Raw genomic sequence first — 27379 nt, 5'->3', positions numbered from 1 at the left:
ACTAGATATAGAGTTACCATTCGATCCAGCGATTGCACTTCTCGGTATATACCCGGAAGGTCGGAAAGCAGTGACACGAACAGATATCTGCACGCCAATGTTCATAGCAGCATTATTCACAATTGCCAAGAGATGGAAACAACCCAAATGTCCTTCAACAGATGAGTGGATAAATAAAATGTGGTATATACAGACGATGGAATACTACGCGGCAGTAAGAAGGAACGATCTCGTGAAACATATGAGAACATGGAGGAACCTTGAAGACATAATGCTGAGCGAAATAAGCCAGGCACAAAAAGAGAAATATTATATGCTACCACTAATGTGAACTTTGAAAAATGTAAAACAAATGGTTTATAATGTAGAATGTAGGGGAACTAGCAATAGAGAGCAATTAAGGAAGGGGGGAACAATAATCCAAGAAGAACAGATAAGCTATTTAACGTTCTGGGGATGCCCAGGAATGACTATGGTCTGTTAATTTCTGATGGATATAGTAGGAACAAGTTCACAGAAATGTTGCTATATTAGGTAACTTTCTTGGGGTAAAGTAGGAACATGTTGGAAGTTAAGCAGTTATCTTAGGTTAGTTGTCTTTTTCTTACTCCCTTGTTATGGTCTCTTTAAAATGTTCTTTTATTGTATGTTTGTTTTCTTTTTAACTTTTTTTTTCATACAGTTGATTTAAAAAATAAGGTAAAGTTAAAAAAAAAAAAAAAAAAAAGAAAAACAAGGGAAAAAAAAAAAGATGTAGTGCCCCCTTGAGGAGCCTGTGGAGAATGCAGGGGTATTCGCCTACCCCACCTCCGTGGTTGCTAACATGACCACAGACATAGAGGACTGGTGGTTTGATGGGTTGAGCCCTCTACCACAGGTTTTACCCTTGGGAAGACGGTTGCTGCAAAGGAGAGGCTAGGCCTCCCTATGGTTGTGTGCCTAAGAGCCTCCTCCCGAATGCCTCTTTGTTGCTCAGATGTGGCCCTGTCTCTCTAGCTAAGCCAACTTGAAAGGTGGAATCACTGCCCTCCCCTCAACGTGGGATCAGACACCCAGGGGAGTGAATCTCCCTGGTAACGTGGAATATGACTCCCGGGGAGGAATGAGACCTGGCATCGTGGGACGGAGAACATTTTCTTGACCAAAAGGGGGATGTGAAAGGAAATGAAATAAGCTTCAGTGGCAGAGAGATTCCAAAAGGAGCCGAGAGGTCGCTCTGGTGGGCACTCTTATGCACACTTTAGACAACCCTTTTTAGGTTCTAAAGAATTGGGGTAGCTGGTGGTGGATACCTGAAACTATCAAACTACAACCCAGAACCCATGAATCTCGAAGACAGTTATATAAAAATGTAGCTTATGAGGGGTGACAATGGGATTGGGAAAGCCATAAGGACCACATTCCACTTTGTCTAGTTTATGGATGGAGGAGTAGAAAAATAGGGGAAGGAAACAAACGGACAAGGGTGCCCAGTGTTCTTTTTTGCTTCGATTGCTCTTTTTCACTCTGGTTGTTATTCTTGTTATTTTTGTGTGTGTGCTGGTGAAGGTGTCAGGGATTGATTTGGGTGATGAATGTACCACTATGTAACGGTACTGTAAACAATCGAAAGTACAATTTGTTTTGTATGACTGCGTGGTATGTGAATATATCTCAATAAAATGAAGATTTAAAAAAAAAAAAATAATAACTCATCTTAAGTATTTCTATGTCTTTGCCTATGAAAGTCAACTCTCCTGAATTACAGGTAGTAAAAGGCAGAAAACTAGGGACACGAGTCCTGGTTTTGCCTCTTTACTAGCTGTGAATCTGGGCAAATTCCCTAATTTCTTAGATCTCCTTTTTAGTATAAACCAGAGACTAACTAGAAAATAAAGAACTTCTGAACTGAAGGGACCCTCTATATTATACAGTCTAGCATCAGCATTTTACAGACAAATAGAGAAGAGACTACAGAGAACTTGCCTAAATTCATACAACAGTTAATGGCAAAACTAAACCTAAAATCCAAATCCAATACTTATGCCAAGAAACAGTTTCTGGTCTAAGAAAATTGCTATTCCTCATATACAAAGAGAGCTATTGATCCCTTTTCAGGAATACCAGTGATGATGGATTTATAAAAAAGATCTTATGGTGTGGTCCTTTTGGGATCAATAAATAGGCTGTCTGAGAAGCTAGCCAGGTTATTTAAATCAAGTTAATTATTATATAGAAATTATATTCAACTTTTCAACTATTATATTCATCTATTCAAATTTTGGGTTCCACAGAAATGTCAAAAACGGCTGGTACACTCCACGGCACAACTGTTAGATCTAATTTCTCTTTATTTAAAATAAATTTTGAAAACTTACTTCTAGTGGCTTATCATGATTAAGCTTAGTCTCTCCTGATAGAAAATTCTCCTGAAGCAAGTTGACAAGAAATTCTTATAACTCATGAGGAATATATAATTAAGACCCCATAGAAAAATAAATCTAAGAAAATCGACTTTTGATAGTGTTTCCCCGTTTTGACTCTTCCCCCTTTGCTTTTTTCCTAGGTGTTATGATCAAAGATATTGAATCATGATTTACATACTAAAAAGAAACTAAGTTAAACTAATTAAAACTACATTAATATTTCCAAGAAAGATGGTAGAGCAGAGGGCTGCAGGGCTCAGTCCTCCTCCAAAAACAGTTAGCGAACAGGTAGAAACTGTTTGAAAAAACTGTTCTGGGATACAGAGCCCAGGGAAGCATTGTACAGCATTCAAGGAACAGCAGAACGAAGAAGCTGAGACCATGTGGTAAAAAACCATAAACTGCTCAGCAGCAACTGCTAGCACTCATCCTCCATTCTTGAGGCTAGCCATCTGGGGTCCAGTACTTCCTTGGTTCCTACAGACGGAGAGCGATGTGGAAGAACTCTTCCCCCAAAACAGGGGGGTCAGAGTGCAGTAATGATCCCAGCTATTTCAGCCACTCCAGAGATGGTGAAGGAATTGTTTCAAACCTGCCCCGGACAGGGGCGAAGGCAGTAAGATTCAAAGCAGGGCCTATGTAGGTCTATAGGGAAAAGTATGCTGAAGGGCGCCATCTGCTGGGCATGCCAAGAAAGCGCAACTTTGGGGAGCTGTCAAAAAGGCTTTTGGCATCTTTCCTGACCCTCTTCCCCAGGTCTCTTTGGTATTGGTCTGCACCCCGTTGGTGGATCCTTGGCCCTGGGAAATACTGACTTGGCAAGTCCTCTCTGGGATGACCTTCAACCCAGACTTTGCACTCTAGGCAAAACTAGACAGACAAAGAAAAAAAGAAAGAAGACACAAATAAATAAAATCAGAAATGAGAGGGGGGACATTACTACTGACCCCACAGACATAAAAAGGAACATAAGAGAATACTATGAACAATGGTAAGCCAAGAAACCAGAGAACTTGCAGGTAATGGACAAATTCCTAGAAACACACAAAAAACCCAGAAGAAACAGAAGACTTGAATAGACCAATTACAAATAGAGAGATTGAATCAGTCATCAAAGACTGCCCAAAAAAGAGAAGCCCAAGATCAGATGGCTTCATAGGTAAATTCTACCATCATTCCAAGAAGAGTTAATATGAATCCTGCTCAAACTCTTCCAAAAATTTGAAGAGGAGGGAACACTACCTAACTCATTCTATAAGCCAACATCACCCTAATACCAAAGTCAGAGAAAATTACAGACCAATCTCTCTAATGAATACAGATAAAAATCCTCAACAAAATACTTGCAAATCAAATCCAAAAGCACATTAAAAGAATTATATATCGTGATCAAATGGGTTTTATCCCAAGTATGCAAGGATGGTTCAATACAAGAAAATCAATTAATGTAACATACCACATTAACAAATTAAAGAAGTAAAACAACTATCGTCTTAATGGACACAGAAAAAGCATTTGACAAAATCAGTATCCTTTCTTGATAAAAATACTGCAAAAGATAGGAAAAGAAATAAACTTTCTCAATATGATTAAGGGTATATATGAAAAACTCACAGCTAACATCGTATTCAATGGTGAAAGACTGAAAGCTTTACCTCTAAGATCTGGAACAAGACAAGGATACCACTGTCACCACTGTTTTTCAACACTGTGCTAAAAGTTCTAGCTAGAGCAATTAGGCAAGAGAAACAAATAAAAGGCATCTACACTGGAAAGGAAGAAGTAAATCTTTCACTATTTGCAGATGGCATGATCCTATATATACAAAGTCCTGAAAAATGTACAAGGAAGCTAATAGAGCTAATAAACGAGTTCAGCAAAGTGGGAGAAGATCAACATGCAAACATCAGTAGTGTTTCTATACACTAGTAATGAGCAATATGAGGCAGAAATCAAGGAGAAAACTCTATTTACGATAGCAAACTAAAAGAATTAAATCCCTAGGAATAAACGTAACCACAGATTTAAAGGACTTGTACTCAGAAAACTACAAAACATTGCTAAAAGAAATCAAAGACCTAAATAAATGGAAGCACATTCTGTGTTTACGGATTAGAAGATTAACAAATAAAATTCCAACAGCCTACTTTGCAGAAAACGAAAGACCAATTATCAAATTTATTTGGAAGGGTAAGGGGTCCAAATAGCCAAAAACATCTTGAAAAGAACAAAGCTGGAGAACTCACAGTTCCTGACTCTAAAGCACATTACAAAGCTACAATAGTCAAAACAGCATGGTACTGGCATAAAGACAGATATACTTACCAACAGAATTGAATTGAGAGTTCAGAAATAGACCTTCATATCTATGGCTAACTGCTATTTGACAAGTCTACCAAGTCCACTCAACTGAACAGTCTCCTCAATACTGTGCTGCAAAGATCTGGATATCCATATGAAAATACTGAAAGAAGAACCCTATTTCACCCCTTAAACAAAAGTTAACTCAAAATGGATCAAAGACCTAAATGTAAGAACCAGGACCATATAACTCCTAGAAGAAAACGTAGGGAAGCATCTTCAAGATATTGCGGTAGGCAATGGTTTCTTAGACTTTACACCCATAACATAAGCAACAAAAGAAGTAGTAGATAAATGGGACCTCCTCAAAATTAAAAACTTTTGTGCTTCAAAGGACTCTGTCAAGAAAGTAAAAAGGCAACCTACACAATGGGAGAAAATATTTGGAAACCACATATTGGATAAGGGTTTAATATCCAGAATATATAAAGAAATCCTACAACTCAACAATAAAAAGACAAACAACCCAATTAAAAGATGGGCAAAAGATATGAACAGACATTTTTCCAAAGAGGAAATGCAAACGGCTAAAAAGCATGAAAAGATGCTCAACATCATTAGCTATTAGGGAAATGCAAATCAAAACCACACTAAGGTATCATTTCACACATACTAGAATGGCCACTGTCGGAAAAACAAAAACCTACAAGATAGGATGTGGAGAAAGAGGAATACTTATTCACTGCTGGTGGGAATGTAAAGTGGTGCATCCACTGTGAAACACAGTCTGGCAGTTCCTCAGGAAGCTAAGTATAGAACTGCCATATGATCCGACAATCCCACTACTAGGAATATACCCAGAAGAACTGAAAGCAGGGACTTGAACAGACATTTTCACACTGATGTTCACAGTGGTATTATTCACAATTGCCAAAGATGAAAGCAACCCAGGTGTCCATCAACCAGTGAACGGATAAACAAAATGTGGTATACACATACGATGGAACAATTATTCAGCTGTAAGACGGAATGAAGTCCTGATGCATGTAACAACATGGATGAACCTTGACGACATTATGTTGAGTGAAATAAGCTGGACACAAAAGAATAAATATAGTATGATCTCACTGATATGATAATAATAATAATCACTAAATACAAAAAGCAAACTAATAGAATCAGAATCCAGAATATAGGTTATCGGGGCATAAACTAGGGGTAGAAAAAGGGGAGCTGATGCTTAATTTGTGCATAATTTCTATTTAGGTTAATTGTAAATGTTTGGAAATGGACAGTGGGGATACCAGCACATTATTGTGAGGGTAGTTAACATCAATGAATTACGTTGTTGAAAGTAGTTGAAAGGAGAGTTTTAGGTGGTGTATGTTACCAGACAGAAAGTTAGAAGATAAAACATGGGACTGTGTAACAGTGAACCCCATGTTGTGGACAGTAGACTATGGTAAATACTACAAATATAAGAATGTTCTTTCATGAATTTAACAAATGTATGACACTGTTACAAGCTAATAATAAGATGGTATATGGGAAAAATACACCTAATGTAAACAATGGACTATAGGTAACAGTAATATTTTAATATTCTCTAATCAGCTGTAAGAAAGGTACCATGCTAGTGCAAAGTGTCAATAATAGGGGGTATATGGGAACACTGTATTTTTCATATGACTTTTTTGTAAACCTATGACCTATCTAATTAAAAATAATAATTTTTTAAAAACCATTATGCTAAGTGAAAGAAACCAGAAAAAGAAAAATAGCACATTAATATAGCACCAAGTTCCCCGGGAAGAAAGCTTGAAATTAGATAACAACAAAAGCAAAAGAAAACAAAAAAATTACCCCCATACACCATAACTGTTTAAAACTTCAAATGGTAAATTAGTAATCTTGGCCCGTATTTCTTTGCCAGGCATCAAAGTATAACCTCTGAGATTGATTACGATTGGTAAAACACTTTTATAACCTAACATATTTGCTTCTCACTATATCCCTCAGAGTAGAAGTTATTACTTCCATTTATCAGGTTCAAAGAGATTACATTACCATCCAAGGTTATATGTTTTGTAAATGTAAGATTTAAAACACAAACCAAAATTCAAAGCAGGATGGATCATGAGTAAAAGCATAACAACAATAAGGAAAATGGTGCATCCTAGGACAGTTGGTAGACCTACTTAATGGAGCGGCATGTTTATGGAATGAAACAGTTTAGATATAAAGATTGGAAAAATTCAGTAGCCACATTTTACAGGTCCTAAATACTCATTCAAAAGGTCAGATGTTATTCAATAAGTAGTAAAAAGCTCCTGGGGATTCTGAACAGGGTGTGATATGAGAAAGATGAATTAAACCTGCAGCAAGGGAAAGAGAAAAAAAAAATTATTGAGCACCTGTTAGGGTAGTTCCATGCAATTTATTTTACATGATAAAAAGTTAGAAAGATGAGAGGTGACACACAGGGTTATAGGGCCTGATTCATAAGTTTACTTTAAAAAACCCTAAACTACATTGGAAAAACATAATTTGGGGGGGGGGGAGTTAAAATATCAAAATTTATTATCTCACTAATAAGACAAAACAACACTGATGATCTGAACATCAGGGAGTATCCAATTTTTAAAACAGCCTTACCTTAGATCAGGTGATTCGGCCCTCCCATATCGATCCTGCCACTTCCCAACGCTTGAATTGGCTTTTCTGGAGGCAGTACTTGTCTGAGACTGAGAAGAGGTGCTGTTTCTGGTGAGATAAATTTTCTATGTTTTTTCTTACATTACTGTTGTCTCTGACCCCCCCGTTCTCTTTTTTTCCTCGACATGCTTTTTTCTGAAGTCCTTTAATATGTTCCTATAATAACATTTCCTTCAAGTCATATAAAATACTTGCTTTGAAACTAACCCCGCTACTCATATTTTAAAATAGTATTATCAACATCTTAACTCTAGAATAGTTTTAGAAATGTTCTTTGGCCTAGACAATATGTCAAAATGAAGAAATGAGAAAAGAACCAAGGGCTTACTTCAGGTTGCAATATATTATCAAGGAATAAATTTCTGTGCTTTTATGAATTAATAACATTAACATCTGCAATTTCACAAAATCTCATGAAAGGTTTTGGCATTTTTTTCCCGATATTTTTCAATAACAGGCATAGGTATTGTTAGTGCAACCAGTTAACAGTAACACTCTGACATGTTCTTTTAAAAATCTATACTAAAAATGTATTTTGTATTTTATAAAAATTCTACTTCAAAATAATTTAACTCTTTCAAAGCAAAATCCAGAGAAAGTTAATTTTATCCTCCATAAAATATTCCATAAAAAGTTCAGCTACTTACACTCTTGCCCATTCTTTATATGACTAATAAGACATTCTTTAAAGGCAATAAGAGGGAGAGGAAAAAAAAAAAAGAGATGTATCTGCTTGTTTACATAAAAAGAAACACAGAAAGAATAAACCAGAAACTAAATGATATGAAACTGGTTATAGACAGGGGTAGAAGTAGAATAGGTAACAGTGATAATCCTCAGAGTATACTTTTGAATAGCCTTGCCTTTGGAACTATGTTAAATGTAATATATATCAAAAAAATAAAATTAAATCAATATCCATGGAGGAAAAGAAATGTAAAATTGAATACACAGATACAATGAACCATATTACATTTTTAAATGATTAACGTAATTACCACTCTAAAGGAAACATCTGACCCCCCCAAAAAAAGAAAAGAACTGTAAAGTTCAACAAATTTTGATTTACACTTAATAGTTTGTTTCTTGTGAAGGTAGGTGCAGAAGCTCCGAATCTATTTTGTGTGTATTTTAGGATAAAGCAAACGAATACACAGATACCAAAGTTTTAGGGAGTCAGGTTTTCACTACGGGAAAAGGTAGATATAATATGAAATAGAGGAATGGAATAAGAACCCCATGGTGTTGAACTTGAAGTTAAAGTATCTCAATCAATCATGAATGAATGAATGAATAAATAAGACATATATTTCATATTGAAATTACTAATGGCTGCTGAAAAGGCCTGGAAATAATGACACTCCAGGAGCAGTGAGAACACAGCTAGTGTCCAGATTGTGGTTTCTAATTACCATTTCCCACTAAAAGAAATCAGGGAGCCTTCAAGAAATGGCTGCTTCTAGGAATGGGGCAGGGAATGTACCAAGATGAGCATGGAGTATCTTAGTAATGCCAGAGTAAAGAAATCCTCAAAAAATGATAGATATATGTCAAAAGGACACAGGAACCAGTTTGAAGAGGCTCTCACTGGCCAAATCTGGGGCAATATGAGTATCAAAATAAATGACATTATTTATAAACCATACGTATATGGTTTATATACCACATATTTAAGCCATATACACATGTGTACGCATACACCCACACTCATACATAAAGAATTAATGTGTCTACCTGGTAACAAATAAATAAATGGAGAGGTGGGAAAGCACATTTTAAAAGTAGAATGCTAAGTAATAAATGTAAAAGGAGTAACGGATCATCACTATTCTGCAGCCATTATAGTAATAACTAAGGAAAAAGTCGTTGATTGTTGCTACGATTATTGAAAAGTTTGAAGAACAGAATATTTACACACAGTCTCCCCACAAATAACTTATTAAGCACAATGGGGAAAGCAGTAACTGTGCAGTGGAGAAAAACTGAAGAATACCACCACAACTAAGTGATAAAAGTTATCATCACTAATAAGACACACTGCAATCATTTATCGCCAGCATGATGCAAGGAGGAGGACATACCACCATCTCTTTCTAAAAAGCAAAATCAGAATCTAAAAACCAGGAAACATCAGGCAAATCCAGACTGAGGGACAATCTACAAAACAACTGAACTGTACTCTTCTAAAAACTACCTAGAAATACAAAGAAAGGCTGAGAAGCTATTCCAGATTAAAAGACTAAGGAGAAGTAATAGTTAAATGAATGATCTTGAATTGGATCCTAGATCAAGGGGGAAAGATGGGAACTGCCATAAAGGACATTATTGGAATAATTGGCAAAATCTGAATATGGACTATATATTAAAGAACTGACTCACTAGTAAGATTTTCTAAATTTGATCACAGTACTCAAACAGAATGTCTTTGTTCTTAGCAAATACATGCTAACATATTTGATAAAGGGGTAGGATGTCTACAATTCACACTCAAATGGTTCAAAAAGAAAATTACTTTTGTGAAATTATAAAGCAAATGTGGCAAAATGTTAAATGTTGAATCTGGGTGAATAATACATATAAGTTCTTTGTACTTTACTTGCAATTCTTTCTAAGTATGAATTTTTTTCAAAATAAATCATTAAAAAATTAGAACAACAAATGAAGAGGGCACAAGAAGAGCTTTGGGGGGTGATGGTATCATTCTGTTTATTGATTTGTGTGCTGATAATATGAATATGTTCAATTTGTGAAAATTTATCAAGCTATATGTCAGTTTTCTATGTCAAAAAATTGAACAATATAAATGCTCTTAAAGATTAAACAAAACATTGATATGTACAAATGTTAACTATAACATTTTAGTTAAATACACCAAATTGCTGGACAGTTCAGAAAGTCAGTAACCCAGCATTTCTACTGATAAATTTAAAAGAACAATTAAAAAAAGTTCTATACAAACACTATGAAGAGTCATCTATACACTAATAAGGCAATCTCAGATTTTCAACAATGGAAATACAGTGCTTAAGTCACAGTCCAGTTCATTACTCTTAACTATTTGTTGTGCAGCCTCTATTATACCTAAAAAATAAATGACATGAACTATCTTCTCCCTAAAGTCAATAAAAGTTTACTTTCAAAGATATCTCTCCAATTTCCATAAATACAATGAGTAAAACCAAAAAAAAAGGACATTATTTTCTTAGGAAAATACTTTACAATCACTGAAAAATATTCTTTTGATCAAAGATGATTCCAGAAAACTTTTCTAATAAAAAATGGGTACTGTCCTTTATTTACAAAACTGACAGTACTAATGTGCTGCCTATGTAACTATATGTTGTGGTGGTAATTGTCCATTTTTTTCTTTAATAGTAGTGATGAACCTGCTATTTTTACTATAATTTCTTTATCTACTTTTTATAGTCCCTTATCTCTGTCCTCCCAACTCTCCTCATCTATCTCTCCTCACTGTCTCCTTCATCATTTATGAAGGTCCATCATTATAATCATACCCTCAAGTACAATCTCATCTTCTTTGTTCCTCTATCCCTTTGTCATATTTGCCTGGTATAACCTTGACCATTGTTAATTCCAACTCTAGCTACTCTTCACGAACATATGCATACCTGATAATGGCGAGAGAAACACACATGAATAAGCTGACTTGTCTCATTTTTAACCCATTAACCTCAAGAAAAGTTGAAAATGTACACTCTCCTTGTGCCATCAGTTTTTCACTCTGTTTCATTCCTACCAGCATACAAAAATGCTGTAATTCCTCCTTTCTTGAAAAAGAGCCCTCTCTTGATCACAGATTTCTTTCCAGCTGTCCTAGCAATCCTATTATTTTCTCCTAGTTTATTCATATACTCACGAACGACTATTTCAGACCTCTTCTCTCAAACTTCCAGTATCCGTGCCTCACTATCCTCACTCTTACCAGATTAAGTCTGCATCTGATTTTGCTGAGAAAAACTAAAGCAATCAGAAAAAAACTTTCAGTTGTTCCCATCGCCATAATCTACCTGCCCACCTCCACTGGTGCCCTATATCCCGCCTTCTCTCCTGCTACTATGATGTATACTGTCTGCCATCCTATCTTTGGCTAACTCCTCCACTTGCACATTGCACCCCATTTGCTCTGGCCTTAAGGACACTGCTCTCTCAACTGTCTCTTTTCACTTCTTGCATCAATGACCCCTGATAGTAACTCATTCTCATTAGTATAAAAAAATTTGCTGTAATTTTCTTCATTTGGAGAAAAACCTCCTAAATTCATATTTCCCTCCAGCTACTGACCCATTTCTCTACATCCTCTCATAGGAAAAACAAAAGCAAAAACAAAAACACCACCTTGCCCATACTCTATTTCTAAATGTTTTCCTCCCTTTCTCTCTTGCACCCATTCCAGTCTTTTTTATCTTCAGCAAAAGGCTGAAAATGATTCTAGTCAGGATTACAAATGGACTCCACATTTTAAAATCCAAAAGTCAATTCTTTATCTTATTTGACTAATCAATCACTAGCATTTGAGAGTTAATTATTCTTCCTTCTTTGAAATACTTCAAGACCTTTACTAGGTTTTCTTCCCATTTCACTAGTAATTCTTCCTTATTGGTCTCCTTTACTGGTTCATCCTTACTTTTCTGACCTGCAAGGAGTGCCCCCTCTGTCTTCTTACTACTCCTCTATCAGCACTTACCTCTTTTGCAATCTAATCCAGTCTCATGGTTTCAAATACCATTCAAACACTGATAACTCCCACATTCTATCTATAGCCCACATCTCTTCCCCTCTACTCCAGGTTCAATGGCCTACTCAAATTTTCCAATTTTATGTCCAGTAGGTATCTCAAATTTATTATGTCCTAAACTGAACTCTTGATCTTCTCCCTCCAAAAACCACTCCTCCTACTGTCTTTTCCATCTAAATAAATAATAAATCCACCCTTTTAAGTTTCATTATTTTAGGTCTTCATTATTCCTGACTTCCCTTTCTCCTTAATCCTCATCCAGTCCAACAGGATATCCTATTGGTTCATCTCTTAAAACACATCCAGAATCTGACTACAACTCATCATCTCCACCACTACTAGCTTAGCCCAAGTCACCATTATTACTTGCCTGGATAATTGCTTCAACCTCCTAAAAGGACTCTGTTTCCATCCTTAACTCATCTATAATCTGTTCATAGTAAAGCAGCTAAATTGAGACTTTTAAAACCTAAATCAGATTACATCATTCTTCTGTTCAAAATCCAGTGGTGATTCCTCATTTATTTCAGTTATAGGAAAAGCCAAACCTTCTAATAATGACAGAAGGCCCTACATAATCTGGCTCAACTTAAATAAATGAATAAATAGAAACAAAAAAGAAGACAAAGTACAGAAAACCTGAAAAATGCTATTGATTTTTAAATAATATTATTACGATGATGATAATAGTAAATATGTACCAGGTACTATTCTAAAATGCTTTATGTAAGGTAATCTATACATAACTACCCTGTAAGGAAAATACTTTTAATACATTATACAGATTAGGAAACAGAGGCACCATGAGATTAAAGAAATTGCCCAAGGACACTCAGCTAGCAAATGGTAGAGCTGGAATGCAAACCACAGAAGTTTGGCTCCGAAGTCCAAGCTCTTAACACCACTCTACACCACTGAACATTATAAGCGCAATGAAAAACACCGACCCCTTTTTAAAAATGTAAAATGCCAGAAGGATAGCACATAGGAAAAGTTTTATATTCCTCAGCTGTTAGAACTTCTTTAGCTGAACATTTTATGAGATTGCGATTAGTTTAAATAAACAAATTTAGACATTCTTATGACTACTAATTGTTATGATAAGAAAAGACAATCAAAACCTTGAGTGGCTTTAATTTTGGTCCAAAGCTCCAAGACTCTGTATCTTAGAGCTAAACTGGATGCTCTTATAAGGTCTCTTCCCACTTTAGTAAATTATGAAATATAATCTCTTATAACTGATAAAAACAAAATTATCAACTTAACATGTTTCAAGCCCAGAGAAATAACGGAATAAGTCACCCTTATCTAACCTGAAATTAAATTGCTGACATCAAACTTCTTTATTCTTAGGCTATCCTTTACCATCTTCCTGGTAATGGGGGTAACTGGGTGACCACTTGTCACTTTTAAGTTAAAAGAATATTTGCCAGCATATTTTCCTTTTACAATTGGTACCTTGTGAATGCCAAGTTAGGTATTATCGCCTCAAACTTAAACAAAAAAGAAAACAGTTTTAATTTTCCCAGGTGGAAATTTCAACAGCCTGTTACTAAAATTAGTTAAGATACCTTTAGGACAAAAGATCTAGAACTTATGAAGTCCAATAGTTATGTAATAATCTTAAGCACCAAAAACCCCAAGACCACTGCTGTCATTGCCTCTCCTAAATGCAAGATTGTTCTCCCCTTTTACATACACATAACTGTATACCATGTTTCTTTTCTTTTTCTTTTTTTAGAGCAGCATCTTAGGAGTTTTTCCACAAAGAATTAGTTTTGTACTAAAACAAAGTAAAATGTGCCAGTTTTTTGGGTAGAACATTCAAATCTTTGCACTTCACACAGCACTAACACAATGTGAAGATTACAATGCCTTACAATAATTTCAGTTACAATTGCCTAACTAACCTGCTTGGTGGAAGTCCAGTCTTGAATAGAGAAGGAGGAGAAGTAAACTCAGCTTTTGTAGATGGAAGTGCTGTTTCCTTCTCTGAATTTCCAGTTCTTCCCTGCTGTACCTTAAAAAAAAGGGTTATTAGCTTGTTTAACAGAACACTCAAATATAATAAACTTTTAAGATGTTAAAATAAATTTATAACATTTTATGTGAAGATAAAGAATGAAGAATGCTTTGTTGTTAAATGTTTTATCAAATTAACCACTTTTACAATAACATTAGGTGAAAGAAATCAAAGATGGATTATGGGATCAAAATGTTCCCAACTATTAAAACTATTAAAAAGTTCACACTAATACCACTTAAGTAAGTCCAATAAGCTATTAACTACTCTTTGGTACTTTCATATATTCCCCCAGATCACCACTAATAAATCCAAGATACTTAGTTATGACCCCATATTTCAGAGCTCAGGGCCTTGAAGAACTTTCTATGTTTGTGTTCACTGCCTTTATCTAAGAAACAACAGGCAGTAGTCCTTCTGACTATTCTCTATTTAGACTGTGATTTGCTATAAGTTAAATGTAAATAATCTGCCGCTGCACTTAATATCATTTCTCCTCTACATTTTCCCATCACCATCAACAGTTACCATTATATCCCGCCTGTTCAGATCTAGAAGCTTGAAGTCAGTCACCTCTGTCTTCTTAATTAATATCCCTTCTACCCCCTCTTTGTATTAACTTTTAAACCAGATATCTGCTTATTCCATAATATCCCCCAGATTTATCTATCCCTTCTGTTCCTACCAGATCTTTTGACAGTGGTCCAGTCATATAACTTAAGACCGGTAAAATTTCTTCTTTACGCTCTTTTGTTTTTATACTCAGCTTCCTATCTTAAAACATCACCAATTAACTAAATTTAAACAAATTAAATTCAAATTGCCTTACACTTGAATAATATCAAACCATATTTTATACCCTATTTAAATTTTACTGCCCCTGCTAGGTCCTGAATTCAGCATCACTTTCCTTCCCTTTGAGACAAAAGGCAAGAGAATCTCAGACACCTTGATTCTGATAAACATGAACCACTGATTCAATACCACCAAGCTACACCTCCCAACTACTCATTATGTGAAAATAAAAAAAAAGCAAAAACCTTATATATTTAAGCCTTTATAGTTGCATCTCTCACCAATAGTGAACCCGGAACCTAACCGATAACTTCATATGATTAGGGTTCCACAATGAGATTTTACTTGAAAATGTATGTTGCTGCTTAAAAAATATCCATTTAAAATGCAATCCTAATGAGATATGAGGATCTGCACTAAGACAAGGGGGGCGGGGAGTAGAAAGAAAGAAATGGATTTGATAAATACTTGACAGGTAAAGTAGACAGGATCTGGTGACAGGAAATAAACATGATTTATTCACTAAACATCAAATATCTATTATGTACCAGTAGTTAAGACTGAGAAAAAAAAAACGAATCCCAGACCTTAAGACAGACACATAAACAATAAGAGCAACATAATAAACACTATGGAAAAAAAACTACCTAAAAAAGAATACTCAGAGTTGATACCATGGTCCCAACTGCTTCCCTGCACTCCGGTCATAGATATCCAGCTAATTACATGTCCAATAGACATCTCAATCTTACCACAGCCAAAACAAAATTGCTGATTCCCTACCATCCCCCAGTCTGATCTTCTCCAAGCCTTCTCCCTATACAGGAAATGGCACAACATCTACCAAGTTGCTCAAGGGAAAAAAAACACAACCTAAGAACTATCCAATAAATGTTAATATCCAACAGGCCAACTTTACATCTACAATCTATACCAAATCCACTTACTACTATATCCCCTCCTAAAATTCAAGTTTCACCCACCAATCACACCTTACCTGTTATGCTAATCGTTTCTGCTTTAGCTGTTACTTCTCAAAAATCCATTCTCTGTATACAGCCAAAGCAACCCTATTAAATACGTAAATCAATTCATGTCTCTCCCGTGCTCAAAACTCTCCAATAGCTTCCCAATACAAATGGAATAAAATCCAAACTTCTTACCATAGTCTACAAGGACTTGCATGGTATAGCTACCTCTCCAACCTTGTTTTCCTCTATTCCCTCCAACTCATTTTTATTACATTCTGGTTAGAACGGCTTTTTTTCTGTTCCTTTTAACACATAAGCTTCTCCTTTCTGAGGACTTTTATACTAGATTCTCTGTCTACTTAGAATACCCAGATCTCCTCATGGTTTCATCCTTCTAAACATCATTCAAGTTTTTGTGAAAGTGTTTTTTCATAGAATTTTTCACTAAATCATTATCTGAAGTTGACTTATTTATCTTGTTACATGTTAATTGCCTACTACTGCTATAACATAAGATCTTTGAAGGCGTGAGCTGCCTCCAGTTTAAAGCTGTAACACAAGTACCCAGAAAGCAGTGCCTGGCATCCAGTAATTGATTGCCTTTGGGCATCAGTTCATATGTCATTTCTTCAAAGCCCTTCATAGGCCCTGGAGCTTTTAACTATATAATTTTGGGAATGGTTATTTAATTAATACTTATTTTCCCCATTAGGAAAGATAAGCTACAAGACAATAAGGACTACTGTCTATTATGCTTACCATCACCCCTCAAGCTACTATACTTCAGGGCACAATCAGTGCTCAATTAGAAACTGAGAAGAAGGAAGAAAGAAGAGTGGAGGAAGAAAAATGGAAGAGGGAGTAGGGGAGAAAGAGTAAAGGGAGCATGATAAAAAGAGTATCTGCAACAGGGGGAAACATGAGAAAAGGTATCAGGGAAACAAGGCAGATTTTTAAACATGTGAAAATGCTTGTATTTTTTAACTTAGTTTTCCTTTCTCCTTAATATATATTTTTTAATTTAAATAAAAAAACTAAACCTGTCTCCCCCCTGCCCCCTTTTTTCTTTCACAGGAGTTATCCCCAATAAATCTATTACATTTCTAACTCCAACTTGGTCTCTGATATTTTAACTACTCCTTACATTAAATAATTCTGAAAATCCTCACCATTCTAACAACCCTCCTTATTAATCTGCATTACCATCACTCTTGTCAATATTCATCTTCAAATATTGCACTCAGGATTATACATACCCAAAATTTGTCTAACCAGAGCATGAGAATATTTTTTCATATTTAGTATTTTAAGAAATGGCTATAAGACAACTTGACTGATTTTCCAAAAGTAATTCATTTTGGACCTTACATATCCAAATATACCTTACCTAAAGTCTTCTCTGACAAAATCTTTTGAAATTCTTGAGATTTCTACTCACTATCCATTATAGCATTATTTATAAAAGTTTAACATTATAAACAATATAATATCTAAAAAAGAAACCTATTAAATAAATTGTGGTGTACCCAAAAACAGATTGTGCAACTATGCAAAATGGTATTTATCAGAAAATTTTAATAACCTAAGAAAACCTAGGGTGAAAAAAGGAACAGTAAAGAACCATATAAATGAATTATCACAATTTTGTTTAGACCCATAAAAACAAAAATAGACAAGCAATAAAATTTGGGACTTTGAAAGCAGTTAAAAGAAATGGTAGCTGACTGAAAACATAACTCAATCCTATCAGCAGTGAGAAAGCAAAGACATATCAATTCTTAAGGCAGGATCTCAAAAGATTCAGTAATTTACAAATCCAGCTCCCAAAGCATTTCAGTCAGTCAGGCACATATTCTCTAGGCAGGTGACTGAAACGCCTCCTCTCGAAAATCAGGATCTCAAAAGAAAAAATAAACAACCAAAACAAAACCTAAAAATAGTTACACCAGTTCTACAGATTTTTAAAAAATTTTTATTGTATTACCCATATATACAACCTAACACTGCCCCTTTCAACCACATTCAGATATATATTTCAGTGCTGTTAATTACATTCCCTATGTTGTGCTACTACCACCACCATCCATTACTAAAACATTTCCATCTTTCCAAATAGGAGTTCTGTACATTTTAAGCCTTAACTCCCCATTCCCTACCCCCACCCCACCCCTACCCCCAGTAACTTTCCACTGCACAAACAATGAACCCTAAGTTAAACTATGAACTACAGTTAATAGTTCAATTATGAAAACGTGCTTTCATCAATCGTAACAAATGTACCACACCAACAGGTGTTACTAATAGGGTGGTATATGGGAATTCTGTATTGTATGCATGATTGTTCTGTAATCCTACCACTTCTCTAATAAAAAATAAAAAATAAAAAATAAAAAATAATGACATCCAAGGATTCTAAAAGGTTAGACCCCACAGTGAAACTACACTCAGTCCCATTCACATAAACAGAACTTCCAGTCAACTTTTTAGTGACCCACTCTTTCACTGAATGGCCAAGGATCCACACACATTTGAAAATGGAAGTCAAAAATGAACTTAAAATATTAACTTGGAGAAAACAGGCCACATAGAAAGAAAATCTAAAATAAATCAAGCTATCATTAATATCCACTGAGAAAGGGGGAAAAATGTGCACATAATGAAACAAGAATGAGACGCTAAAATTAGATTAAAAAAACTCTTCAAAATTAAAAACAAAACAAAAACACACAAATCAAAAACTGAATTGAAGGTTGTAAGGTTGAAAAAACTCCCAAATAACAAGAGGCAAAGAGATGGAAAATAAGAGAACAAAGATAAGAAAATTATAGAACCAGTCCAAGATGTCCAATATCTGAATAGGAGGACCAGAAGAGAGAACAGAGCAGAGAAAAAGTAAAGAAATAATAGAAAAAAATTTCCCAGAAGTGAAGGATATCAGTTTCCAGATTAAGAAAGTGCAACAGAGTGCCTGGTACAACAGATGAAAAAAGACCAAAACCCATAATTGTGAAACCTTAGAACACTAGTGACAAAGCTCATAATACTTTCAGATGAAAAAAATCATCTGTGCATGTGGACTCACGTGTGCACATGTGATATAAAAAAATTTTAAGAAAAACTTGTGGTCATTTTTTTCTTACATGTTACCCATTACCACTACTCACTCCTTTCCTGCAGCTCACCCCAAATGTGTAATTATACAATTGTTTTTGTACCCAACTGAGTGACTTTATTTTTATCTATTAAATATTCTTTTATTTTGCTAAAGAAATCTTAACTATATTAAAACACATAAGGATTCATTTGTATTATTCTCTTTACTTGTTAGTATGTTTAAAAACTTACATAATGACAAGTTATCTTAAAGAGGCTCAAGTCTATCACTTGACTAAAGATGATAAAAATTCTCTTTGTAGCAGATTCAAAGAGAATGTAAATCATGATTCTTAACTCTGTTTCTCTGCCCATGCACCATTATGAGTTCAGACCCTCATCATTTCATTCTACAGAACTGTAACAGCTCCCTAATCTGGTCTCTGACTCCACTTTCTCCCCCTTACACTCTATAGTCCACTGCTGCCAGTTCCTTTTCTAAAACACAGATATGCTCATGAAACTCCTGCTCAGGAACCTTCCAGTGGCTTCCCACTGACTACATAAATGTCTGCAGGCTAGCTTCAGTTTAAGGTCATTCTCATCATGGCCCCATTTCCAGGCCTCTCTCCCCTGCTACATCTCCATCCACCTCAACTCTCCTTTCATGCCTATTTTTGTTCATATTGCTCTCTGCTTACAATGCTCTTCACTCTCCTCTCTCCCTCCTACGGAAGAAAATATTCGCTCACCTTTCAAATATCATCACCCTTTGAATCCTAGACTCTGCAATGTAGAATAACCCACTCTTTCCTTTGAACTCCCCCATTGCGTGTTGTCATTACCACCAACATAACATTCCCCACAATATATTGTGGTTAGTTTGTATCTACATGTCAGTTTACCCAATTAGTTCATGAGCTCCTTGAACACAGAAGCCTCAATTTACTGTATCATCTAGCAAAGTGCCCAGCACATCAGAGGTGTAACGAAGATATCAAGAAAATGGGGGAAGATTTTTTCTTTTCTTTCTCACCAACCCTAATAATTCTACTTCAAAACCCTTAACAGTCCATACCTATTAAGGGCTCCTTTAAGTGTTAGATAAGTATACAAGAGCTTGGGCTTTCTTTTTCCATGTCAAACACTGCTGCCAGAATAATGTTACTTTCTAGGTCACTGTCTTGCTCACAAATACGCAATAACCCCTCAAACTCATCTTCCTGGTCTTCTAGCTTTCTATTGATTGAATCCCAACCTACAAAGCCATCTGTTTTACTCCTTTCTAAAAGGAACCCTCTGACTGACAAGGCTAACTTCTTGAATAATCCTTCCATCCACGTTTCTTTTCCTAAACTGGTTCCTCAGCCTATAATCCTTTTTTTCTTTCTCTTGTTCATAGTCTCAAAGCTGATTTAACTGGCATATATTGCATTCCACTTTAGAATTTTAAAAAACAGAAAAACAAGGAAACCATATTTAAGCCTCCAGTGTTATATTTAATCTCAAAATAATTATTAACCCACTCTCATTTCTCTGAATTCTTATACCAGTTTGCCTGGAATACACATTTTGCCATTAAAAGATACCTAAAAGATTTACTTCTACCTATTTGGGATAGCAGTTCTATCTTTTTAATTGTTTTGTGTTCCTCAACGCTGCAAAATAAGATAGTAAAAAGCAACTAATACTTTTCGAAAAAAAAAAACAGTTTCATAGAAATTTGAACAAGGTGAAAAACTTTTCTGAAATTCAAATGTAAATCCAATTACAGCCTTAAAATGTCAAATGCTCCCATGCAGCATTAATTTTAAGTTTTGAGCATTATCAATAAAACAGCATCCTATAGACCACAATTACAAAAAGAAGAAATGTGTACAAATTAATTAAAATGCACATCCTATTCCCAAATCAGTATTTTAAACTGAAATATTAATAAATATTTAGGAGCACTATCAAGGTAAAAACAAAACAAAACAAAACAAAAAAAAAAACATTAGACCTCACCCATTAAATTTAAGTCCTTGTTTGACCAGAATCAAACAAATCGAATGAATGAGTCAAAAGCCTCCTCTCACATGATCAACAGCAATTTCAAAATAATTTTCCAATATACAGAATGTATATTAAAAACTCATTCATTATGATTACCTTCAATGAGAGACCAGCTCCTAGGAGCTTCTTTAGATTTTTAGGTTTTAAAAGTTTACTGCCAAAACACAAAGCATACAGAAGCAGGTAGTTAACAAAGGCAGTTCTCATTTCTGTTAGAAGGGGAGGGAGAAGAAGCACTACTGCAAAAGAACTCTTTCCCCAGCAAGACAACTTTTCTATCTGTTTACTGTAATCATGGATAATATATCCAAAGTCTAAAGAATCAGATACATTGTATCACCAAAAAGAACCTGATAACCATTTAAAATAGGATAGATACCATCAAGCCTTTTCAAAATATTTACAGCAGAACAAGAACCAAATACTTACCTAAAGTGGGATGTAAATTAAAATTAATTTCTCTATACAAAACTGTGTCCAGCAGAGCAGCTACATCTGCGGATATAGCACATGCATTGCATAAGGCAGTATTTTGGTGGACAGGGCTGTAGTCCCAAAAGAGGCACAGAGTTCCACATACAGCCTACAAAAAGTTCCCTAAGAATGTAATCTAAACTAAAAGCCACTTCCAATCTTCATCCCAGTGGTGATAAATATAAGAATCAAATAGTAAAGAATCAAATATTAAAAGAAAGAAGAATACATAGTCAAAGATGGCAACCAAATCAAGATTTCAAGACAAGTTTGTGGGTTTCCATTTACTAGCGAAGTATGAAAATAAAACATTGTTTTCTAGACTGGCTCTGATCATATCATGTAATGGAGAACCCGGAAGTCAGACTTGATACCTGAGAGGTAGTACCAACCTTCCAGACCCTCACACAAACCTATTCTTTTTAAATATTTACTTTAAAAAAATCAAGGGCTTTATCTCATTCTGCTGAGTTCTTAAAGAGACTCACAGAAAATGCCTAAGATTCTTGAAATATCTTAAAACTACTACACCAACAATTTCAGTGTCACAGAAACAGTAAGCAGTATGCCATCTTCCTTACCAATTTTTTTAAAAAGGAAATTACGAATTTTCGGAAAAATAAGCCTGTAATTCTGCTGATAAAGATTATAAAATTATCTACAATGACAGCTTAGCCTTTGGCATAGAAATCTTATATTCTACAAACATATACTATGACTCAAAATAAAATGAACATATAGCAAAAGTAGTTTTACTTGGCATTTGTTAGTATAATAAGCTATAAATCACATGCTTGCAAAAGTGGAGATAAAACAACAATCAGCAAATTTGTAAGTCACCAGGAAGCTGAAGGTTTGGAAAAAAGTAGCTATTTCCACTTTAATTTTGTCCCTTTAATAGTGGTATGGGAGCAGACTCAAGAACAAAAAATGAGAGCAACCAAGGATAATTTACTAAAATTCACCTTAAAAAGATTGAATCTGCCATCTTGGATCTCTGCACCTGGTGTAACTTCCATAGTACAGTCTTCGGCCTAAGTTAAATAACATATCCCCATTAAGATACCACATAATTTTTAATTGATAGGCCATATAAAGACAAACTAGCTGTGGCTAGTCTGTGACTTGAAACTAAGAACATCAGAAAATCATTAATATAAAACTCTGAAAGGGAAGGGAAAAAACAAATAAACATGGTAAAGAGAATGGAATTTTTAAACTATTATATATAGCATTTAACCTCCTTTACAGGGAAAAAAGATTTATTTAAGGGGGGGGGGAGTTGGTAAAGGTAGGACAATGGAAAAGGCAGGGGTATTTTGGAATATTTACTAATTACCGTAATTTTATTTGTGGTAGAGGTAACTGGTATAACTTCAAGCCCCATCCGTATCCTCTTTTGCTTTTCACAGTAAGCTTTCCAGGTATCTTCATTAAACCCATAATTAAAATAATCTGAAAGATCAGCACCTAAAGATAAACCACACTTTTAGTATACAAATATTTCAACAATATTTCATATAAAACACAATAACAAAAATATAAATTTAGTTTATTAGTCATATGACCCCTTCTGATTTTACTTGTTCTCCAAATTACAAGATGCAACAGGACTACAAAAATTTTTGATCAAAATTACTATCTTTATAAATAGCATTATACTAAAACAGTATGTAAGTCTCCATTTACAGTAATGCTAAGCTACTAGTAGATTTAATAATACCTGCTTAAAACAACGTCATTAGAAAATAATATTCTTAAACTGATGTTCCAAAAATACATTTCAGAAAACTGTTTATACTAAAAACATTTTAAAACAGATATAATCTACAATTATCTTACCAGGTTTACGCCATGGTTTATCTTCAAAAGAATCCAAATCTACCTCCAAAAGTGGAACTCCATTAATGCTTCCAGGTGCATCAAGGTCTACTCCTTTGACTTTTGTTCCTATTTCATAAAATTACAAAATGGTGATGTAGCTACATTAGCAAGAAGTTGGGAGACACCATAGACTAAGAGAAAACAATATATTTTTTGCTATTTCAGTCACCAAAAATGGCAAGGGTTCAAACAAAGCATTAACGTTTACTATAAAAAAAAGTAGGTAAGGTCAATCTTTATCGTTATAGCCTTAAGATAAACTGGATAGAGAAATCAGGAACTTACTACTTAAAATAGGGATGTCTATTCTAATAGGAAGTTGCCAACTAATCATGTGAACTAAGAAAGGGTTATAAAGCAAACAAACAACAAATACATATGACAGGAACTATATGTGGTCCACAAACCCTAAAGCGTTTATCTGGCCCTTTACAGAAAAAGTTTGCTGATGCAGTGATATATGATCAAAACCTGCTCTTTTTAATTGAGCAGTAAATGCTATTATAATCTGTGTATGACTTATTCAGATATGTACCTTATTTTACTACTGATGCAACTGCAAATATAAATTTTACCTGTAGTTCCATAAACTCTTCCTCCTGTCTTGATGTTAAGATTTACAGGTGCTGTACCATAACTCCTAAAAACAAAATAATAAAAATTATCCCGAGAAACTAAGTAAACAAAAGAGCAACATATTCAATGTGCACAAATAAATTACACACTCACATAGTAACTGGATAGACTGACTCATACATTTTAGAAAATACTGTAAGCTAACTTTAAAAGTCTGCCAATGGCTCAATAAAAAGCAAAAATAAACAATTTTTTAAAGTCTGACTTGTTTCACATATTATAAACTTCCCTGCCACTAACATAATAACAAACTTCAAAGAAATGAAGCTGGGAATGGAGTCACAAGAAATTAAGCTGGGAAATGATAGTTTATATGCCCTGTCTTAATTTTCTTGCCTTCTAATTATTCAGTTACAGCAATCCTGCAAAAGTGAAATTTCTCCACCATGTTGCTAAATCTAATGGCCTCCTTTTAGTCCTTCCTGTATTTGATGCTGATAAATCCTCTTTCAAATACCTAGGGAATACTTTGTCCAAACCAAGAATACATTGATATAAAATTCAAAAACAAATCTAGAGTGAAAGCAGAGCAGTGTTTGGGTGGTTAATGGCTTGAGAGGAAGATGAAAGCTTCTAAGATGCTAGTAATATTCCATTATCTTGATCTGGGTGGTGGTTATATGAATGTAAAATTTTGAAAAATATTTTGAGCTGCACTTTTTTTATGTAGTATAATACACATTCTTATAAAATACAATATATAAAATCTGCAGTGAGACACACTCAGGCTCAAATTTATTAGCTTGTGTGACTTGGCCAAGTCACTTAGACCCCGTGAGCCTCAGATTCATTTTGAGTGTGGGTTTAGAGACAGTTCCCTTCTTTTCTATATAATGCATTATTGTACATAGGAAAAATCAAATGTACTAAGGAAAACAGTTATTGGGAAGGCTAGGAAAGAGAAGAGAAAGGGGAGTGGGTGACGAAGAAGGCTTAACTGCCCCTAAGCAAAAAAAATTACTATGATCCCAAGTTTTAGACAACATTTTCAATGATGTACTTCTCATATTATATGTACATGTTATTTAATTTTGGTTCTTTTCCCTCACAAGTTTAGCCAACTGGACTTGTAAAGATTCACTGCTTTTGGTATGCTTAATAATTTCCATCTTTGGTCTCTAATGTACTAAATTTATAAGAACCACATTATTCACTTGTATTAGCACTAACACTTGTGTTTTCTCCTTAAAAAAAAAAAAAAAACCGGATGCAATAATACTCAAATAATTTACAAACTTCCACTGCTATAAATATAATAAGTATAAATTAGTCCAAACCAAACCGTTACTGTCAAGCAGTACAATCATCAACTTGAAATGTTTCATCATCTCCTTGACTGATGAATTCACTTAATAAACATTTCCTTAGCACCACCAAGTGTCAGGTAAAGTTCTAAGCTAAGGAAAGACAATGAGAAATTGGACAAATACAATTCCTGCCCTCATGGTGCGTACATTTCAGCAATCCAAACTCAGCATAGGAAAAGCTATTTTGGGTATCTTGAAAGTCAAAGGTATTACAAGGACCATCTCTAAACGGTCCTCTTACTGCACTGCTACAAGATAAAAACAGTTCAAAAGGCTTAGCTCTGAGTGCTCAATAAATCAGTTTCTTTGCTTCCCACCCAGTCACTTTCCTTTTCCTGTTTTGGCTTTTAAAACATAACTTTGGTTTTTAAGGACACCAAGCCTTTGTGTTCACTGTATATAGAAGAGTGGGTAGAGAAACTTAGCTGTATGGAAAACTGCATGTAAGCTAATCTGATAAGCCATATAGACCCCCCCATAAGGTCTTAGGCTTCTCTGATGCTAGATGCTAGATTTTTGGGTATCGTGTAGAAACTGAAAATCAAACACAACCCACCCACCCCCAATTTATTTTAGCCTTGTACTCACACCTTACCCATACATATTATTTAACTAATTCACTGCTCTAAAAGCATCCAAATCAACTGAGTCCTTTTTTCCCTCTCCATTCATAGCCAATCAGTCATCCAGGTTATTTCTACTGATTACTCTCTCAAATACACCTTATTTTGCTACCCATTCCTATACTAACTGCTGCTGGCTTAGTTTGGGTTATCATCTCATCTCATCTTAACAATCACCTCAAATCTATTAACTGATTTCTGTAATTAATCCACTCTACCTAGCTACTACTGCTAAAGTTATCTTCAGCAAACAATCTTATCTGCCTAAAAACTTTCAAAGGTTCCACAACACAACAATGAAGTCCTAACTCCTTAGCATGACAAACAGGGTCTTCCATACCATCCTTTCCTGTCCTACCCTAAGGTCCAGCCATGTAGTTCTTCCTAGCAATACTTTTACCACATCTAAGTAGTAACCCCTGCCTAGATCAGTCTTCTTCCTGTGTCTGAACAATTATTCAAACCAGTTCAAATGTTAGCTTTCTTGGGATCTTCTCAACACCCATAGGCTTTTAGCAAATCTCCTCTCAAAAGCTTTCAAATCACTGTACAAGTTTCTATTCTAGAACTTAAGTTGAACTGAAAGTATTTGCTCACGTTTGTCTTCCTCACTACTACTGGAAAATAAGGATTATTTTATATTTTCTATATTCTCATCATTATTTAATACACTGCCAAACAAATATAAACATGTCTTTAAAAAGCATTTATTGTATGAATGAATGGATGACACTCTGATATAGCTAATAAACTACTTCTCTTTGAGATAAATTATTCCTACCCCAAGATGGGCTTTTCTCCATATCTTATTTATATATAAAATGAACTTTCTAACACATATTAGTTTAAGAAATGCTATTTTGTACTTTCTAACAGTTTACCATAACCAATTTAATGTTCCCTGAACATATTTTGCTCTTTAAATTTGCTTCTGAAAATGCTGCGCAAAAAGTAAATATTCAAATTTTATCCTCTCATTGGCTTCAACTCAGATTTCAAGGGATATGTCTTGAGATCAAGGTGAGACAGGCTTTACATCCTTCCAAGATGTCTGCAACTTGCTTTGAAATGCATTAAAAAAAAATAAGACAGACTGAAGAACGGATAGAGGCATGGATAAATACATATGTGATAAAGCAAACATAGCAAAACATAAATTGCATTTTCTAGGTGATGGGTAAACGAGTGTTCACAGTTCCTTCAACTCTTCTAAATATTCGAGAATTTTCATAATCAATTGTTGGGGGAAAAATAAACCTTCAGAGCAAATTGTACCTGTTAAATGCAGTCTATTTAGTCAATAAACATTTACTGAATACTTTTGATATGTAAGGCAAGATG

The 27379-nt window shown here is 34.8% G+C and overlaps 1 protein-coding gene across 24 annotated transcripts in view; it reads right to left on the bottom strand.

Moving 5' to 3' along the window:
• FIP1L1 (factor interacting with PAPOLA and CPSF1) overlaps positions 1-27379 on the bottom strand; it is a 98693-nt gene that overhangs the window by 63462 nt on the left and 7852 nt on the right. For 6 of the 24 annotated variants that reach the window (XM_037829821.1, XM_037829824.1, XM_037829802.1 and 3 more), the window contains 6 exons: positions 24048-24112; positions 23431-23538; positions 22928-23058; positions 22554-22622; positions 14088-14197; positions 7362-7469 (listed from right to left, as the gene is read on the bottom strand). In XM_037829821.1, the coding sequence (XP_037685749.1) occupies positions 7362-7469; positions 14088-14197; positions 22554-22622; positions 22928-23058; positions 23431-23538; positions 24048-24112 (591 nt within the window). The remainder of the gene's footprint in view (positions 1-7361; positions 7470-14087; positions 14198-22553; positions 22623-22927; positions 23059-23430; positions 23539-24047; positions 24113-27379) is intronic. The other 18 variants (XM_037829825.1, XM_037829822.1, XM_037829815.1 and 15 more) reach the window with 5 other exon arrangements.

Source organism: Choloepus didactylus, chromosome 3 (genome assembly GCF_015220235.1).
Source record: "Choloepus didactylus isolate mChoDid1 chromosome 3, mChoDid1.pri, whole genome shotgun sequence".
NCBI lineage: Eukaryota > Metazoa > Chordata > Mammalia > Pilosa > Megalonychidae > Choloepus > Choloepus didactylus.
The sequence above is the reverse complement of the archived record's forward strand: the minus strand, read 5'-3'. Positions and strand labels throughout refer to the sequence as shown.